At 50.5% G+C, this 19,867-nt stretch overlaps 1 protein-coding gene across 24 annotated transcripts in view; it reads right to left on the bottom strand.

The window, feature by feature from the left end:
* Positions 1–19,867, bottom strand: part of ANK1 (ankyrin 1) — a 312,183-nt gene that overhangs the window by 78,545 nt on the left and 213,771 nt on the right. For 18 of the 24 annotated variants that reach the window (XM_073653979.1, XM_073653987.1, XM_073653985.1 and 15 more), the window contains 2 exons: positions 2,859–2,952; positions 2,043–2,136 (listed from right to left, as the gene is read on the bottom strand). In XM_073653979.1, coding sequence (XP_073510080.1) covers positions 2,043–2,136; positions 2,859–2,952 — 188 coding nt within the window. The remainder of the gene's footprint in view (positions 1–2,042; positions 2,137–2,858; positions 2,953–19,867) is intronic. The other 6 variants (XM_073653981.1, XM_073653984.1, XM_073653998.1 and 3 more) reach the window with 1 other exon arrangement.

Below are 19,867 nucleotides of genomic sequence, written 5' to 3'. Positions count from 1 at the left end.
TTTGGGTGATCACAGGGTCACCACTTTGGGAGTACCTTTCACCTCAGGCTTTGAAATTATGTAACTTAATGCCATCGATTATGTGACCATTAACAAAAAAGGAAGCTTGTAAGCATAGGGGCCTAGGGTTGCATATATTGCAAATTTGGCATTAAAATATTGATGCACGCATTTATGTGTCCCCTGTACTCATGCTCATACATATAGCTCCCCAACATCCTTCTACTGACCTGGTGTCTCACTACTGATTAGGTGTCCCTCTACTGATCCAGTACCCCTCTACTGATCCATTGTTCCTCTACTGACCCACTGTCCCTCTATTGACCCAGTGGCCATCTACTGATCTGGTGTCCTTCTACTGATGTGATTTCCCACTACTGACATGCTGTCCCTCTACTGATCCAGTGTCCCTCTATTGATCCAGTGTCCCTCTGACTGCTTCTACTGACTCAGTGTCCCTCTACAAACCCAGTGTCCTTCTACACAAGCTCTTTCCCTGTACTAACTCCCTCTACTGATCCAGAGTCTCTCTACTGTTACAGTATCAGTCTACTGACCCGCTGTCCCTCTATTAACCCAGTGCCCTTCTACTGGTCCCATGCCCTTCTACTGGTCCCATGCCCTTCTACTGATCTCATGTCCCTCTACTGATCCCATGTCCCTCTACTGATCCCATGTCCCTCTACTGATCCCATGTCCCTCTACTGATCTGGTGTCTCTCTACTGATCCAGTATTAGTCTACTGACCTGCTGTACCTCTATTAACCCAGTGCCCTTCTACTGGTCCCGTGTCCCTCTACTGGTCCCGTGTCCCTCTACTGGTCCCGTGTTCCTCTACTGACCCACTGTCCCCCTACTGATCCAGTGTCCCCCTACTGATCCGGTGTCCCTCTACTGATCCAGTGTCCCTCTACTGATCCAGTGCCCCTTTACTAATCCAGTGTCCCTCTGACTGCTTCTACTGACTCATTGTCCCTCTACAAACCCAGTGTCCTTCTACACATGCAGTTTCCTTGTACTAACTCCCTCTACTGATCCAGTGTCTCTCTACTGATCCAGTATCAGTCTACTGACCCGCTGTCCCTCTATTAACCCAGTGCCCTTCTACTGGTCCCGTGTCCCTCTACTGGTCCCGTGTTCCTCTACTGATCCACTGTCCCGCTACTGATCCACTGTCCCGCTACTGATCCACTGTCCCGCTACTGATCCACTGTCCCACTACTGATCCACTGTCCCACTACTGATCCACTGTCCCCCTACTGATCCACTGTCACTCTACTGATCCCGTGTCACTCTACTGATCCCGTGTCACTCTACTGATCCCGTGTCACTCTACTGATCTCGTGTCCCTCTACTGATCCCGTGTCCCTCTACTGATCCCATGTCCCTCTACTGATCCACTGTCTCTCTACTGATCCACTGTCTCTCTACTGATCCAGTATCAGTCTACTGACCCGCTGTCCCTCTATTAACCCAGTGCCCTGCTACTGGTCCCATGCCCCTCTACCGGTCCACTGTCCCGCTACTGATCCACTGTCCCGCTACTGATCCACTGTCTCTCTACTGATCCACTGTCCCTCTAATGATCCACTGTCTCTCTACTGATCCCAGTGTCCCTCTTCTGATCCCAGTACCCCTCTTCTGATCCCAGTACCCCTCTACTGATTCCGTGTCCCTCTACTGATCCCGTGTCCCTCTACTGATCCCGTGTCCCTCTACTGATCCCATGTCCATCTACTGATCAGATGTCCCTTCTTGTTCATACAAAATCCACAACTATTGGAACTAATCAATATATCTGCATAAATAAATCTACTGCCTTGGGCCCCTAAATTTACCTGCCTGAACACTCACTGCATATTAGACCCCCCATCTTGTATGTTAACTCATGATTTTTTTTTGCTTTTTGGTGTCTATATTCAGCCATTTTTAGTGATACAGGGTAAAGGAAAAACTGATGAAGGACATGAACTCGCCCGCATGAAAAAGCGTTTTCTTCCAGCAATGATCTATAAGTACCCCTATAAATACACACTGCTTACGCTTGTATTATTTACCGGTTCATCATCCTCCTTTTTAAGTATGACAGTTTCGGGAGTGACACAGGGAATTCTGGGTATTGCAGGTGATCCAACTCTATAAAGGGAAAAAAATTATTTTTGGGACATGAAAATAACAGTCTTCTATGGTATCACTTAACGAGGTAACAGAGGCCACGTTGAAAGGTGAGCTTTTTGCGATCTGCTCACTTAGTGTTGATGGATGCTGGTGTGGTAGAGTTATTGGGCTGGCGGGATGCTCCCCTGTCCGATACCATGTTGTTATGATAGTGGGCATCAATCATTATGACATCTAAGGTTCTTTGTGACATGGTTTTCCCATTTGGGTTATGTGTTGGTGGTTGGAGGCCACTGGGGTGCAATGAGTTGGATGTGACTTGGGCGGTGGTTGTGGCTCAGTGTTCGATGAGTGATTTTGTTGTTGAGGGTCTATGTGTGGCCTGAGCCTAAAAGAGTAGGGACTCACTTACAAAGGGTTGCTTTGAAGTGTGACAAGTGGACTTATACAGCCCTAAGCAAAAGGATTCACAGGCCCCTGGTCTGGTGTCCATGTCATGACGGTATGGAGGCCTAATAACCACGAGAGGCACTGAGGATGTCGGCATTCAAGTGCCGGCCGATTATGTTGACACTAGGCTTGTGTGAACTTGATATTGACATCATAGGCACCTCTTGTGATCACAAGGCCCCTGCGATGGACTATGTAATGACGTCATGATGTGGACACTGGACCAAGGTCCTGAAAATCTTTTTGCTCAACTCTATCTTTAATATAATATAATGGTTATTTTTACATACCCCTGGTCCAACTTGGGTAAGAACTCCATATCTGTGTCTTCATCGGGCTCCCTCGGTCCTGTGTGAGGAGGTCTGAAGTCTGGAGGCTCCTCACCTGAAGACAGTAAAGAGGAAAGTTATGGGCAGTAGAGAATAAAGTTATAACTCGGGCCTCACATTCATACAAATGGCGGCCACATGTCTATGTACACATCCGTCATTGGAGGGGTTTCTGGAACAACTTCACATAAGAACATAGTGACAAACGCAGATAATAATTTGTGCAAGACGACGGTCACACATACAACGTGCAAACAGCCACAAGACATAAATATCTGATGTGTGCGGCAGGAATGACCCACAGATTGCAGAAGCCTGCAAAAGTATGCATTATGCCAATGAAAAGCCATGACTTATAAAGAGGGGAGTGATGTTTCCCTTTATATAATACATATGGCGGACTACCAACTCATGGCATGTCCTTAGTGCGCAAGGTCTGGACTACGAGTGTGGTTGTGTTGCTCTGTGTAGACCACACCTAATGTTTTTATTAGTCCATCTAATAAGATGGATTATTGAGGTTAACCATTCTTCTTTTTACACTATAATGACCCTGTATGGCGGCATGTTTCCCCTACAGCTCCATATTACAATTGGTGAGGCAGAAACGCCATGCTAGATCTCACGCACACAGGGGCAAACATGGGGCATGACGTTAGGCAGACACGGGTGTGATGGGGCATATGGCTTTTGACATAAAAATGGGTGTTGTTTCTAGGTAAGTGCAGCAAGTAATATAAAAACGTTCCTGAAATGGTACATTTGGTCACCAGGTGGAAATATTTCATAACCATACTAAACACTGTGTGTGAATGCAGCCTGATGGAGTCCAATAGAGAATCCATATTCCTATTCCCTAGATGAAAACTTCTCAAACTTTTTCCTCCAGGACCTGACTAGACAAACCATGTTGGCACCTGGACGCCATCATCAGACAACATGTTTGCCAAAGAAACTGGAGGAACATGAGTGACCATCTTTATACTCCCGTTAGTTCAGTTGCAAGAAGAAAGGTAACACACAAAGGGATAGTCCCATCGATAACATTTACTACTAATGCACATGATAGGTGATAAATGTATGATCATTGGGTGCTGAGAACTCTACTTAGGTCACCGCTAAACCAAAAACCTGCTCATGTGCGACTATTGCTCCATTCAATGTCCATAAGAGTGGTGGATGCACACCCTCAATACTGCCCCATTCACACGGGACACTTTGGGACCCCAGCTCTTGTGATCAGTTTGGGTATCAGCGATCAACATCTGTGGACAAGTATTGAATGCGGTTTTTGGGACAACCCCTTTAACTTCCATTAACAAGTGAAGGGTTTCCCTATGTCGAATCCGACGTAAAAATCCAAAGCCAACACTCAGTTTTCTGATGCAGATATACCATAGACACATGGAAACCCAAAAAGGATTGGGCCCATTCTTATCAAATCCTGACTGTGTTTGTAGCTTTCCTATGACAATCATCATATAAGAAGATTTCACTGGATTTAAAGAACTGGTAATGGATCACTTCTGCTGGGACAAGTGGGTCCCTCCTGCTGCCCCCGAGCCTCATCAAATAAGCTCAACAAAACTAATATTACAAGTGGTTTCTAAAAAATACATTATAAAATACAACTTTTACTGACTACTGCAATCTCAGAATTACTTGCCCCATCATGACAAGCGTCTTTAGCACTTAGTAGAGCACCTCTGACTGTTAGGACCAGCTGCAAACGTGATGTATAGCCAAACATTCATCACGAGCAATGGCCTCAAGGTTACTAATATTTTTGGGTTGTATGAGAGCAAGGTCCAAAAAGTTAGGTGATTATTGCCTTACACAAAGAAGTTTTGAGATTCTGTAGAGTGGTAATACAAATTTAAACTTTTTGGCCATGGCATGCTTGGAGGAGAAAGAATGAAGCATGTGCTGAAAAGAACACCCTGCCTACAGTGAAGCATGGCAATGGCTTGGTGATGTCTGTAGTAAAGCATGGTGGTAGCTCGGTGATGCCTACAGTAAAAAATGGTGGTGGCTCAATGATCCCTATAGTGAAACACGGCAATGGTTCTGTGATGCCTATAGTGCAGTAGGGTGGTGGCTCAGTAATGTCTACTGTGAAGCATGGTGATGGCTCAGTGATGACTACAGTGGACCATGGTGATAGCTTGGTGATCATTATAGTGAAACATGTCAATGGCTCTGTGATGCCTATAATGAAGCATGGTGAGGGCTCAGTAATGTCTACTGTGAAGCATGGTGATGGCTCAGTGATGCCTACAGTGAAGCATGGGGAAGGCTCAGTGATGACTACAGTTTAACATAGTGGTGGCTTGGTGATCATTATAGTAAAACAAGGCAATGGCTCTGTGATGTCTATAGTGAAGCATGGTGGTGGCCCAGTATTGTCTATAGTGAAGCATGGTGGTGGCCCAGTATTGTCTATAGTGAAGCATGGTGATGGCCCAGTGATGCCTACATAGAAGCTGCTTTGCTTCCTCTGGCACTGGAAACCTACAGGGTGTGGAGGACAAGATGGATTCAATCAAGTATCAGGAAGTCTTAAGAGAAAACATCATGTCTTTTGTAAGGAAGCTGAAGCTTGAGTGTCATTAAATCTTCCAACATGACAATGATCTCAAGCAATCCTCAAAATCCACAAAGGCTCAGTGTCAGAAAAAGTCCTGAAAGATTCAGGGGTTGCCTTCACAATTAATTTTAACCCAATAGAAAATCTTTGGTGGCATTTGAGGAAGGGAGTTGGTGCACAGAAACCCAAGAGGCCATGGACCATGAGGATTGGGCCTAGATTCATCAGGAACGCTGCCACAAGCTGGTGTCTGACCAAGCATCAAGTCTGCAGCAGGTTACAACAGCCAGAGGTGCTCTACTAAGTACTAAAGATGCTGATCGTGAAGAGGTGAATAATTCTCCGACTGCAGTAGTAAATAAAAGTGCCACTTTGCGTCCAGTTTTTGAGAAACCACTTGTAATATTACTTGTGTTATTTACATTGTTCTTGTTTGGCTTATTGTAAACAGCAGAAAGTTTGTTACTTTTGTTAATAAACCTGGTTTGCAATTGGGGAGGTGGAAAGGTTTAATAATTTTGATTGTAGCTGTACTAAAAACTTACTGTTCCATCACGGAGACACCTGACCAGGTCTAAAACCACTTGCTAAGCTATATCAATAATGTCTCATTGTAAAAAAGGGGTCAATGAAATGCAAAGACGGCATGTAAGTAACACAGCAAAGCCGACTATGACTAAAAGCATTCTCGTTGTAAATGAACGCTAATTATCTGTCAATGGAAACCTAATGAAACCCGCTAATTATCTCTGTTTATACAACGATGTGCAAAACTAACATCTAATTAACACACTTTATAGCACCAAGAGAAAGTTTTTAAAGCCCAAGTGTAATGATGAAAACGATTGCACTGTAATGTACAATAAATCGCTGATGGTTTGTTTAGCATAATATTGCGGACAGTAAGATTAATTAAGAGTTAAAGATTTAACAAGGGAATTCCTACGTGCTTTTGTATGGGATCTCCGCTGGTTTCTGTAGGGTTCTTAGTTAAAGCCTTATTTGCTATTAGATTTTTAGTATGTACAGTGAGAAGAGTTCCACTTTATTAAAAGTTGCCTCTTTGGATGTATCGTCAAACGATGCATTTCTGTCTGAAGCCACCACTAGAGGGAGCTTTTCAAGTTACTGAATACTGATTCAATATTGAACGCAATGTATGAACTGCAACCTCCTAAACTCCCCCTAGTGGTGACTGCAGAAAGCAAGAAAAATATAAACTATGTCTAAGGCCATTTTTAAAAGTCTGGAGGTGTAGTCTGGAGCCCCCCTATAACAGCAGTCTGGGTGTGAAGTCTGAAACGCCCCCTATAACAGCAGTCTGGGTGTGGTCTGGAGCCCCCCTATAACAGCAATCTGGATGTGTAGTATGGAGCCCCCTATAACAGCAATCTGGATGTGTAGTCTGGAGCCCCCTAAAACAGCAGTCTGGATGTGTAGTGTGGAGCCCCCTATAACAGCAGTCTGGGTGTGAAGTCTGAAACGCCCCCTATAACAGCAGTCTGGGTGTGGTCTGGAGCCCCCCTATAACAGCAGTCTGGAGGTGTAGTATGGAGCCCCCTATAACAGCAATCTGGATGTGTAGTCTGGAGCCCCCTATAACAGCAATCTGGATGTGTAGTCTGGAGCCCCCTAAAACAGCAGTCTGGATGTGTAGTGTGGAGCCCCCTATAACAGCAGTCTGGATGTGTAGTGTGGAGCCCCCTATAACAGCAGTCTGGATGTGTAGTCTGGAGCCCCCTAAAACAGCAGTCAGGCCATGTAGTCTGGAGCCCCCTATAACAGCAATCTGGATGTGTAGTCTGGAGCCCCCTATAACAGCAGTCTGGATGTGTAGTGTGGAGCCCCCTATAACAGCAGTCTGGATGTGTAGTCTGGAGCCCCCCTATAACAGCAGTCTGGATGTGCAGTCTGGAGCCCCCCTATAACAGCAGTATGGATGTGTAGTCGGGAGCCACCTATAACAAGTCTGGATGTGTAGTCTGGTACCCCAATATAACAGCAGTCTGGAGGTGCAGTCTGGAGCCCCCCTATAACAGCAGTCTGGATGTGTAGTCTGGAGCCCCCCTATAACAGCAGTCTGGATATGTAGTCTGGAGCTCCCTATAAGAGCAGTCTGGAAGTGTAGTCTGGAACCCCCCTATAACAGCAGTCTGGATGTGTAGTCTGGAGCCCCCCTATAACAACAGTCTGGATGTGTAGTCTGGAGCCCCCCTATAACAGCAGTCTGGGTGTGTAGTCTGGAGCCCAATATAACAGCAGTCTGGATGTGTAGTCTGGAGCCCCCCTATAACAGCAGTCTGGGTGTGTAGTCTGGAGCCCCCTATAACAGCAGTCTGGATGTGTAGTCTGGAGCCCCCCTGTAACAGCAGTCTGGATGTGAAGTCTGAAGCACCCCCTATAACAGCAGTCAGGCCATGTAGTATGGAGCCCCCTATAACAGCAGTCTGGATGTGTAGTGTGGAGTCCCCTATAACAACAGTCTGGATGTGTAGTGTGGAGCCCCCCTATAACAGCAAACTGGATGTGCAGTCTGGAGCCCCCCTATAACAGCAGTATGGATGTGCAGTCTGGAGCCCCCCTATAACAGCAGTATGGATGTGTAGTCGGGAGCCACCTATAACAGCAGTCTGGATATGCAGTCTGGAGCCCCCCTATAACAGCAGTCTGGAAGTGTAGTCTGGAACCCCCCCTATAACAGCAGTTTGGAAGTGTAGTCTGGAACCCCCCTATAACAGCAGTCTGGATGTGTAGTCTGGAGCCCCCCTATAACAACAGTCTGGATGTGTAGTCTGGAGCCCCCCTATAACAGCAGTCTGGATGTGTAGTCTGGAGCCCCCCTATAACAGCACTCTGGATGTGTAGTCTGGAGCCCCCTATAACAGCAGTCTGGGTGTGGTCTGGAGACCCCCTATAACAGCAGTCTGGGTGTGTAGTCTGGAGCCCCCCTATAACAGCAGTCTGGAGGTGTAGTCAGGAGCCCCCTATAACAGCAGTCTGGGTGTGTAGTCTGGAGCCCCCTATAACAGCAGTCTGGATGTGTAGTCTGGAGCCCCTATAACAGCAGTCTGGGTGTGTATTCTGGAGCCCCTATAACAGCAGTGTGGATGTGCAGTCTGGAGCCCCCCTATAACAGCAGTCTGGATGTGTAGTCTGGAGCCCCCCTATAACAGCAGTCTGGATGTGTAGTCTGGAGCCCCTTATAACAGCAGTCTGGGTGTGGTCTGGAGCCCCCTATAACAGCAGTCTGGATGTGTAGTCTAGAGCCCCCTATAACAGCAGTCTGGATGTGTAGTCTGGAGCCCCCCTATAACAGCAGTGTGGATGTGTAGTCTGGAGCCCGCCTATAACAGCAGTCTGGATGTGTAGTCTGGAGCTCCCCTATAACAGCACTCTGGATGTGTAGTCTAGAGCCCCCTATAACAGCAGTCTGGGTGTGGTCTGGAGACCCCCTATAACAGCAGTCTGGGTGTGTAGTCTGGAGCCCCCCTATAACAGCAGTCTGGAGGTGTAGTCTGGAGCCCCCTATAACAGCAGTCTGGGTGTGTAGTCTGGAGCCCTCTATAACAGCAGTCTGGATGTGTAGTCTGGAGCCCCTATAACAGCAGTCTGGGTGTGTATTCTGGAGCCCCTATAACAGCAGTGTGGATGTGTAGTCTGGAGCCCCCCTATAACAGCAGTCTGGATGTGTAGTCTGGAGCCCCCCTATAACAGCACTCTGGATGTGTAGTCTGGAGCCCCCTATAACAGCAGTCTGGGTGTGGTCTGGAGCCCCCCTATAACAGCAGTCTGGATGTGTAGTCTGGAGCCCCCTATAACAGCAGTCTGGATGTGTAGTCTGGAGCCCCCCTATAACAGCAGTGTGGATGTGTAGTCTGGAGCCCCCCTATAACAGCAGTCTGGAGGTGTAGTCTGGAGCCCCCCTATAACAGCACTCTGGATGTGTAGTCTGGAGCCCCCTATAACAGCAGTCTGGATGTGTAGTCTGGAGCCCCCCTATAACAGCAGTGTGGATGTGTAGTCTGGAGCCCCCCTATAACAGCAGTCTGGGTGTGGTCTGGAGCCCCCCTATAACAGCAGTCTGGATGTGTAGTCTGGAGCCCCCTATAACAGCAGTCTGGATGTGTAGTCTGGAGCCCCCCTATAACAGCAGTCTGGATGTGTAGTCTGGAGCCCCCTATAACAGCAGTCTGGGTGTGGTCTGGAGACCCCCTATAACAGCAGTCTGGGTGTGTAGTCTGGAGCCCCCCTATAACAGCAGTCTGGAGGTGTAGTCTGGAGCCCCCCTATAACAGCACTCTGGATGTGTAGTCTGGAGCCCCCTATAACAGCAGTCTGGGTGTGGTCTGGAGCCCCCCTATAACAGCAGTCTGGATGTGTAGTCTGGAGCCCCCTATAACAGCAGTCTGGAGGTGTAGTCTGGAGCCCCCTATAACAGCAGTCTGGGTATGTAGTCTGGAGCCCCTATAACAGCAGTCTGGGTGTGTATTCTGGAGCCCCTATAACAGCAGTGTGGATGTGCAGTCTGGAGCCCCCCTATAACAGCAGTCTGGATGTGTAGTCTGGAGCCCCCCTATAACAGCACTCTGGATGTGTAGTCTGGAGCCCCCTATAACAGCAGTCTGGAGGTGTAGTCTGGAGCCCCCTATAACAGCAGTCTGGGTGTGGTCTGGAGCCCCCCTATAACAGCAGTCTGGATGTGTAGTCTGGAGCCCCCTATAACAGCAGTCTGGAGGTGTAGTCTGGAGCCCCCCTATAACAGCAGTGTGGATGTGTAGTCTGGAGCCCCCCTATAACAGCACTCTGGATGTGTAGTCTGGAGCCCCCTATAACAGCAGTCTGGAGGTGTAGTCTGGAGCCCCCTATAACAGCAGTCTGGATGTGTAGTCTGGAGCCCCCCTATAACAGCAGTCTGGAGGTGTACTCTGGAGCCCCCCTATAACAGCAGTCTGGATGTGTAGTCTGGAGCCCCCTATAACAGCAGTCTGGATATGTAGTCTGGAGCCCCCCTATAACAGCAGTCTGGAGGTGTAGTCTGGAGCCCCCCTATAACAGCAGTCTGGAGGTGTAGTCTGGAGCCCCCTATAACAGCAGTCTGGATGTGTAGTCTGGAGCCCCCCTATAACAGCAGTCTGGATGTGTAGTCTGGAGGCTCCCTATAACAACAGTCTGGATGTGTAGTCTGGAGCCCCCCTATAACAGCAGTCTGGATGTGTAGTCTGGAGCCCCCCTGTAACAGCAGTCTGGGTGTGTAGTCTGGAGCCCCCCTATAACAGCAGTCTGGGTGTGTAGTCTGGAGCCCCCTATAACAGCAGTCTGGATGTGTAGTCTGGAGCCCCCCTATAACAGCAGTCTGGATGTGTAGTCTGGAGCCCCCCTATAACAGCAGTCTGGATGTGTAGTCTGGAGCCCCCCTATAACAGCAGTCTGGAGGTGTAGTCTGGAGCCCCCCTATAACAGCAGTCTGGATGTGTAGTCTGGAGCCCCCCTATAACAGCATTCTGGAGGTGCAGTCTGTAGCCCCCTATAACAGCAGTCTGGATGTGTAGTCTGGAGCGCCCCCTATAACAGCAGTCTGGATGTGTAGTCTGGAGCCCCCCTATAACAGCAGTCTGGATGTGTAGTCTGGAGCCCCCCTATAACAGCAGTCTGGAGGTGCAGACTGTAGCCCCCTATAACAGCAGTCTGGATGTGTAGTCTGGAGCGCCCCCTATAACAGCAGTCTGGATGTGTAGTCTGGAGCCCCCCTATAACAGCACTCTGGATGTGTAGTCTGGAGCCCCCTATAACAGCAGTCTGGGTGTGGTCTGGAGCCCCCCTATAACAGCAGTCTGGATGTGTAGTCTGGAGCCCCCTATAACAGCAGTCTGGAGGTGTAGTCTGGAGCCCCCCTATAACAGCAGTCTGGATGTGTAGTCTGGAGCCCCCCTATAACAGCAGTGTGGATGTGTAGTCTGGAGCCCCCATATAACAGCAGTCTGGATGTGTAGTCTGGAGCCCCCCTATAACAGCAGTCTGGAGGTGTAGTCTGGAGCCCCCTATAACAGCAGTCTGGAGGTGTAGTCTGTAGCCCCCTATAACAGCAGTCTGGAGGTGCAGTCTGTAGCCCCCTATAACAGCAGCCTGGATGTGTAGTGTGGAGCCCCCTATAACAGCAGTCTGGATGTGTAGTGTGGAGCCCCCTATAACAGCAGTCTGGATGTGTAGTCTGGAGCCCCCCTATAACAGCAGTCTGGATGTGCAGTCTGGAGCCCCCCTATAACAGCAGTATGGATGTGTAGTCAGGAGCCACCTATAACAGAAGTCTGGATGTGTAGTCTGGTACCCCAATATAACAGCAGTCTGGATATGTAGTCTGGAGCCCCCTATAACAGCAGTCTGGAAGTGTAGTCTGGAACCCCCCCTATAACAGCAGTCTGGAAGTGTAGTCTGGAACCCCCCTATAACAGCAGTCTGGATGTGTAGTCTGGAGCGCCCCTGTAACAACAGTCTGGATGTGTAGTCTGGAGCCCCCCTATAACAGCAGTCTGGGTGTGTAGTCTGGAGCCCCCCTATAACAGCAGTCTGGGTGTGTAGTCTGGAGCCCCCTATAACAGCAGTCTGGATGTGTAGTCTGGAGCCCCCCTATAACAGCAGTCTGGATGTGTAGTCTGGAGCACCCCTATAACAGCAGTCTGGATGTGTAGTCTGGAGCCCCCCTATAACAGCAGTCTGGAGGTGTAGTCTGGAGCCCCCCTATAACAGCAGTCTGGATGTGTAGTCTGGAGCCCCCCTATAACAGCAGTCTGGAGGTGCAGTCTGTAGCCCCCTATAACAGCAGTCTGGAGGTGTAGTCTGGAGCCCCCTATATAAGCAGTCTGGAGGTGTAGTCTGGAGCCCCCTATATAAGCAGTCTGGAGGTGTAGTCTGGAGCCCCCTATAACAGCAGTCTGGAGGTGCAGTCTGTAGCCCCCTATAACAGCAGTCTGGATGTGTAGTCTGGAGTCCCTATAACAGCAGTCTGGATGTGTAGTGTGGAGCCCCCTATAACAGCAGTCTGGATGTGTAGTGTGGAGCCCCCTATAACAGCAGTCTGGATGTGTAGTCTGGAGCCCCCCTATAACAGCAGTCTGGATGTGCAGTCTGGAGCCCCCCTATAACAGCAGTATGGATGTGTAGTCGAGAGCCACCTATAACAGAAGTCTGGATGTGTAGTCTGGTACCCCAATATAACAGCAGTCTGGATATGTAGTCTGGAGCCCCCTATAACAGCAGTCTGGAAGTGTAGTCTGGAACCCCCCCTATAACAGCAGTCTGGAAGTGTAGTCTGGAACCCCCCTATAACAGCAGTCTGGATGTGTAGTCTAGAGCCCAATATAACAGCAGTCTGGATGTGTAGTCTGGAGCCCCCCTATAACAGCAGTCTGGGTGTGTAGTCTGGAGCCCCCTATAACAGCAGTCTGGATGTGTAGTCTGGAGACCCCCTGTAACAGCAGTCTGGATGTGAAGTCTGATGCACCCCCTATAACAGCAGTCAGGCCATGTAGTATGGAGCCCCCTATAACAGCAGTCTGGATGTGTAGTGTGGAGCCCCCTTTAACAGCAGTCTGGATGTGTAGTGTGGAGCCCCCTATAACAGCAGTCTGGATGTGTAGTGTGGAGCCCCCTATAACAGCAGTCTGGATGTGCAGTCTGGAGCCCCCCTATAACAGCAGTATGGATGTGTAGTCTGGAGCCCCCTATAACAGCAGTATGGATGTGTAGTCGGGAGCCACCTATAACAGCAGTCTGGATGTGTAGTCTGGAGCCCCCCTATAACAGCAGTCTGGAAGTGTAGTCTGGAATCCCCCCTATAACAGCAGTCTGGAAGTGTAGTCTGGAACCCCCCTATAACAGCAGTCTGGATGTGTAGTCTGGAGCCCCCCTATAACAGCAGTCTGGATGTGTAGTCTGGAGCCCCCCTATAACAGCACTCTGGATGTGTAGTCTGGAGCCCCCTATAACAGCAGTCTGGGTGTGGTCTGGAACCCCCCTATAACAGCAGTCTGGGTGTGTAGTCTGGAGCCCCCCTATAACAGCAGTCTGGAGGTGTAGTCTGGAGCCCCTATAACAGCAGTCGGGGTGTGTAGTCAGGAGCCCCCTATAACAGCAGTCTGGGTGTGTAGTCTGGAGCCCCCTATAACAGCAGTCTGGATGTGTAGTCTGGAGCCCCCCTGTAACAGCAGTCTGGATGTGAAGTCTGATGCACCCCCTATAACAGCAGTCAGGCCATGTAGTATGGAGCCCCCTATAACAGCAGTCTGAATGTGTAGTGTGGAGCCCCCTTTAACAGCAGTCTGGATGTGTAGTGTGGAGCCCCCTATAACAGCAGTCTGGATGTGTAGTCTGGAGCCCCCCTATAACAGCAAACTGGATGTGCAGTCTGGAGCCCCCCTATAACAGCAGTATGGATGTGTAGTCTGGAGCCCCCTATAACAGCAGTATGGATGTGTAGTCGGGAGCCACCTATAACAGCAGTCTGGATGTGTAGTCTGGAGCCCCCCTATAACAGCAGTCTGGAAGTGTAGTCTGGAACCCCCCCTATAACAGCAGTCTGGAGGTGTAGTCTGGAACCCCCCTATAACAGCAGTCTGGATGTGTAGTCTGGAGCCCCCTATAACAGCAGTGTGGATGTGCAGTCTGGAGCCCCCCTATAACAGCACTCTGGATGTGTAGTCTGGAGCCCCCTATAAAAGCAGTCTGGGTGTGGTCTGGAGCCCCCCTATAACAGCAGTCTGGATGTGTAGTCTGGAGCACCCTATAACAGCAGTCTGGATGTGTAGTCTGGAGCCCCTATAACAGCAGTCTGGGTGTGTAGTCTGGAGCCCGCTATAACAGCAGTCTGGGTGTGTAGTCTGGAGCCCCCTATAACAGCAGTCTGGATGTGTAGTCTGGAGCCCCCCTATAACAGCAGTCTGGAGGTGTAGTCTGGTGCCCCCCTATAACAGCAGTCTGGATGTGTAGTCTGGAGCCCCCTATAACAGCAGTCTGGATATGCAGTCTGGAGCCCCCCTATAACAGCAGTCTGGAGGTGTAGTCTGGAGCCCCCCTATAACAGCAGTCTGGATGTGTAGTCTGGACCCCCCCTATAACAGCAGTCTGGAGGTGTAGTCTGGAGCCCCCTATAACAGCAGTCTGGATGTGTAGTCTGGAGCCCCCCTATAACAGCAGTCTGGATGTGTAGTCTGGAGGCCCCCTATAACAGCAGTCTGGATGTGTAGTCTGGAGCCCCCCTATAACAGCAGTCTGGATGTGTAGTCTGGAGCCCCCCTGTAACAGCAGTGCGGATGTGCAGTCTGGAGCCCCCTATAACAGCAGTATGGGTGTTTAGTATAGAGCCCCCTATAACAGCAGTCTGGGTGTATAGTCTGGAGCCCCCCTATAACAGCAGTCTGGATGTGTAGTCTGGAGCCCCCTATAACAGCAGTCTGGGTGTGTAGTCTGGAGCCCCCCTATAACAGCAGTCTGGGTGTGTAGTCTGGAGCCCCCTATAACAGCAGTCTGGATGTGTAGTCTGGAGCCCCCCTATAACAGCAGTCTGGATGTATAGTCTGGAGCCCCCCTATAACAGCAGTCTGGATGTGTAGTCTGGAGTCCCCTATAACAGCAGTCTGGGTGTGTAGTCTGGAGCCCCCTATAACAGCAGTCTGGATGTGTAGTCTGGAGCCCCCCTATAACAGCAGTCTGGAGGTGTAGTCTGGTGCCCCCCTATAACAGCAGTCTGGATGTGTAGTCTGGAGCCCCCTATAACAGCAGTCTGGATATGCAGTCTGGAGCCCCCCTATAACAGCAGTCTGGAGGTGTAGTCTGGAGCCCCCCTATAACAGCAGTCTGGATGTGTAGTCTGGAGCCCCCCTATAACAGCAGTCTGGAGGTGTAGTCTGGAGCCCCCTCCTATAACAGCAGTCTGGAGGTGTAGTCTGGAGCCCCCTATAACAGCAGTCTGGATGTGTAGTCTGGAGCCCCCTATAACAGCAGTCTGGAGGTGTAGTCTGGAGCCCCCCTATAATAGCAGTCTGGATGTGTAGTCTGGAGCCCCCCTATAACAGCAGTCTGGAGGTGTAGTCTGGAGCCCCCTCCTATAACAGCAGTCTGGAAGTGTAGTCTGGAGCCCCCTATAACAGCAGTCTGGATGTGTAGTCTGGAGCCCCCCTATAACAGCAGTCTGGATGTGTAGTCTGGAGGCCCCCTATAACAGCAGTCTGGATGTGTAGTCTGGAGCCCCCCTATAACAGCAGTCTGGATGTGCAGTCTGGAGCCCCCCTATAACAGCAGTGCGGATGTGCAGTCTGGAGCCCCCTATAACAGCAGTATGGGTGTTTAGTCTGGAGCCCCCTATAACAGCAGTCTGGGTGTATAGTCTGGAGCCCCCCTATAACAGCAGTCTGGATGTGTAGTCTGGAGCCCCCTATAACAGCAGTCTGGGTGTGTAGTCTGGAGCCCCCCTATAACAGCAGTCTGGGTGTGTAGTCTGGAGCCCCCTATAACAGCAGTCTGGATGTGTAGTCTGGAGCCCCCCTATAACAGCAGTCTGGATGTATAGTCTGGAGCCCCCCTATAACAGCAGTCTGGATGTGTAGTCTGGAGTCCCCTATAACAGCAGTCTGGATGTGTAGTCTGGAGCCCCCCTATAACAGCAGTCTGGAGGTGTAGTCTGGAGCCCCCCTATAACAGCAGTCTGGATGTGTAGTCTGGAGCCCCCCTATAACAGCAGTCTGGAGGTGCAATCTGTAGCCCCCTATAACAGCAGTCTGGATGTGTAGTCTGGAGCCCCCTATAACAGCAGTCTGGAGGTGCAGTCTGTAGCCCCCTATAACAGCAGTCTGGGTGTGTAGTCTGGAGCCCCCTATAACAGCAGTCTGGATGTGTAGTCTGGAGCCCCCCTATAACAGCAGTCTGGATGTGTAGTCTGGAGCCCCATCCTATAACAGCAGTCTGGATGTGTAGTATGGAGCCCCCTATAACAGCAGTCTGGATGTGTAGTCTGTAGCCCCCTATAACAGCAGTCTGGATGTGTAGTCTGGAGCCCCCCTATAACAGCAGTCTGGATGTGTAGTCTGGAGCCCCCTATAACAGCAGTCTGGATGTGTAGTCTGGAGCCCCCTATAACAGCAGTCTGGAGGTGTAGTCTGGAGTCCCCTATAACAGCAGTCTGGATGTGTAGTCTGTAGCCCCCTATAACAGCAGTCTGGATGTGTAGTCTGGAGCCCCCCTATAACAGCAGTCTGGATGTGTAGTCTGGAGCCCCCTATAACAGCAGTCTGGATGTGTAGTCTGGAGCCCCCTATAACAGCAGTCTGGATGTGTAGTCTGGAGCCCCCCTATAACAGCAGTCTGGATGTGTAGTCTGGAGCCCCCTATAACAGCAGTCTGGATGTGTAGTCTGGAGCCCCCTATAACAGCAGTCTGGATGTGTAGTCTGGAGCCCCCTATAACAGCAGTCTGGAAGTGTAGTCTGGAACCCCCCCTATAACAGCAGTCTGGAAGTGTAGTCTGGAACCCCCCTATAACAGCAGTCTGGATGTGTAGTCTGGAGCCCCCCTATAACAACAGTCTGGATGTGTAGTCTGGAGCCCCCTATAACAGCAGTCTGGATGTGTAGTCTAGAGCCCAATATAACAGCAGTCTGGATGTGTAGTCTGGAGCCCCCCTATAACAGCAGTCTGGGTGTGTAGTCTGGAGCCCCCTATAACAGCAGTCTGGATGTGTAGTCTGGAGACCCCCTGTAACAGCAGTCTGGATGTGAAGTCTGATGCACCCCCTATAACAGCAGTCAGGCCATGTAGTATGGAGCCCCCTATAACAGCAGTCTGGATGTGTAGTGTGGAGCCCCCTTTAACAGCAGTCTGGATGTGTAGTGTGGAGCCCCCTATAACAGCAGTCTGGATGTGTAGTCTGGAGCCCCCCTATAATAGCAAACTGGATGTGCAGTCTGGAGCCCCCCTATAACAGCAGTATGGATGTGTAGTCTGGAGCCCCCTATAACAGCAGTATGGATGTGTAGTCGGGAGCCACCTATAACAGCAGTCTGGATGTGTAGTCTGGAGCCCCCCTATAACAGCAGTCTGGAAGTGTAGTCTGGAACCCCCCCTATAACAGCAGTCTGGAAGTGTAGTCTGGAACCCCCCTATAACAGCAGTCTGGATGTGTAGTCTGGAGCCCCCCTATAACAGCAGTCTGGATGTGTAGTCTGGAGCCCCCCTATAACAGCACTCTGGATGTGTAGTCTGGAGCCCCCTATAACAGCAGTCTGGGTGTGGTCTGGAACCCCCCTATAACAGCAGTCTGGGTGTGTAGTCTGGAGCCCCCCTATAACAGCAGTCTGGAGGTGTAGTCTGGAGCCCCTATAACAGCAGTCGGGGTGTGTAGTCTGGAGCCCCCTATAACAGCAGTCTGGGTGTGTAGTCTGGAGCCCCCTATAACAGCAGTCTGGATGTGTAGTCTGGAGCCCCCCTGTAACAGCAGTCTGGATGTGAAGTCTGATGCACCCCCTATAACAGCAGTCAGGCCATGTAGTATGGAGCCCCCTATAACAGCAGTCTGGATGTGTAGTGTGGAGCCCCCTTTAACAGCAGTCTGGATGTGTAGTGTGGAGCCCCCCTGTAACAGCAGTCTGGATGTGAAGTCTGATGCACCCCCTATAACTGCAGTCAGGCCATGTAGTATGGAGCCCCCTATAACAGCAGTCTGGATGTGTAGTGTGGAGCCCCCTTTAACAGCAGTCTGGATGTGTAGTCTGGAGCCCCCCTGTAACAGCAGTCTGGATGTGAAGTCTGATGCACCCCCTATAACAGCAGTCAGGCCATGTAGTATGGAGCCCCCTATAACAGCAGTCTGGATGTGTAGTGTGGAGCCCCCTTTAACAGCAGTCTGGATGTGTAGTGTGGAGCCCCCTATAACAGCAGTCTGGATGTGTAGTCTGGAGCCCCCCTATAACAGCAAACTGGATGTGCAGTCTGGAACCCCCCCTATAACAGCAGTCTGGAAGTGTAGTCTGGAACCCCCCTATAACAGCAGTCTGGATGTGTAGTCTGGAGCCCCCCTATAACAGCAGTCTGGATGTGTAGTCTGGAGCCCCCTATAACAGCAGTCTGGATGTGTAGTCTGGAGCCCCCTATAACAGCAGTCTGGGTGTGGTCTGGAGCCCCCCTATAACAGCAGTCTGGGTGTGTAGTCTGGAGCCCCCCTATAACAGCAGTCTGGAGGTGTAGTCTGGAGCCCCCTATAACAGCAGTCTGGGTGTGTAGTCTGGAGCCCCCTATAACAGCAGTCTGGGTGTGTAGTCTGGAGCCCCCTATAACAGCAGTCTGGGTGTGTAGTCTGGAGCCCCCTATAACAGCACTCTGGATGTGTAGTCTGGAGCCCCCTATAAAAGCAGTCTGGGTGTGGTCTGGAGCCCCCCTATAACAGCAGTCTGGATGTGTAGTCTGGAGCCCCTATAACAGCAGTCTGGGTGTGTAGTCTGGAGCCCCCTATAACAGCAGTCTGGGTGTGTAGTCTGGAGCCCCCTATAACAGCAGTCTGGATGTGTAGTCTGGAGCCCCCCTATAACAGCAGTCTGGAGGTGTAGTCTGGTGCCCCCCTATAACAGCAGTCTGGATGTGTAGTCTGGAGCCCCCTATAACAGCAGTCTGGATATGCAGTCTGGAGCCCCCCTATAACAGCAGTCTGGAGGTGTAGTCTGGAGCCCCCCTATAACAGCAGTCTGGATGTGTAGTCTGGACCCCCCCTATAACAGCAGTCTGGAGGTGTAGTCTGGAGCCCCCTATAACAGCAGTCTGGATGTGTAGTCTGGAGCCCCCCTATAACAGCAGTCTGGATGTGTAGTCTGGAGGCCCCCTATAACAGCAGTCTGGATGTGTAGTCTGGAGCCCCCCTATAACAGCAGTCTGGATGTGTAGTCTGGAGCCCCCCTGTAACAGCAGTGCGGATGTGCAGTCTGGAGCCCCCTATAACAGCAGTATGGGTGTTTAGTATAGAGCCCCCTATAACAGCAGTCTGGGTGTATAGTCTGGAGCCCCCCTATAACAGCAGTCTGGATGTGTAGTCTGGAGCCCCCTATAACAGCAGTCTGGGTGTGTAGTCTGGAGCCCCCCTATAACAGCAGTCTGGGTGTGTAGTCTGGAGCCCCCTATAACAGCAGTCTGGATGTGTAGTCTGGAGCCCCCCTATAACAGCAGTCTGGATGTATAGTCTGGAGCCCCCCTATAACAGCAGTCTGGATGTGTAGTCTGGAGTCCCCTATAACAGCAGTCTGGGTGTGTAGTCTGGAGCCCCCTATAACAGCAGTCTGGATGTGTAGTCTGGAGCCCCCCTATAACAGCAGTCTGGAGGTGTAGTCTGGTGCCCCCCTGTAACAGCAGTC

This window comes from Phyllobates terribilis, unplaced genomic scaffold (genome assembly GCF_046119375.1).
Source record: "Phyllobates terribilis strain yellow unplaced genomic scaffold, ASM4611937v1 Scaffold_11__3_contigs__length_659146591, whole genome shotgun sequence".
Taxonomy (NCBI): Eukaryota; Metazoa; Chordata; class Amphibia; order Anura; family Dendrobatidae; genus Phyllobates; species Phyllobates terribilis.
This window is presented reverse-complemented; position numbering and strand designations above follow the sequence as displayed.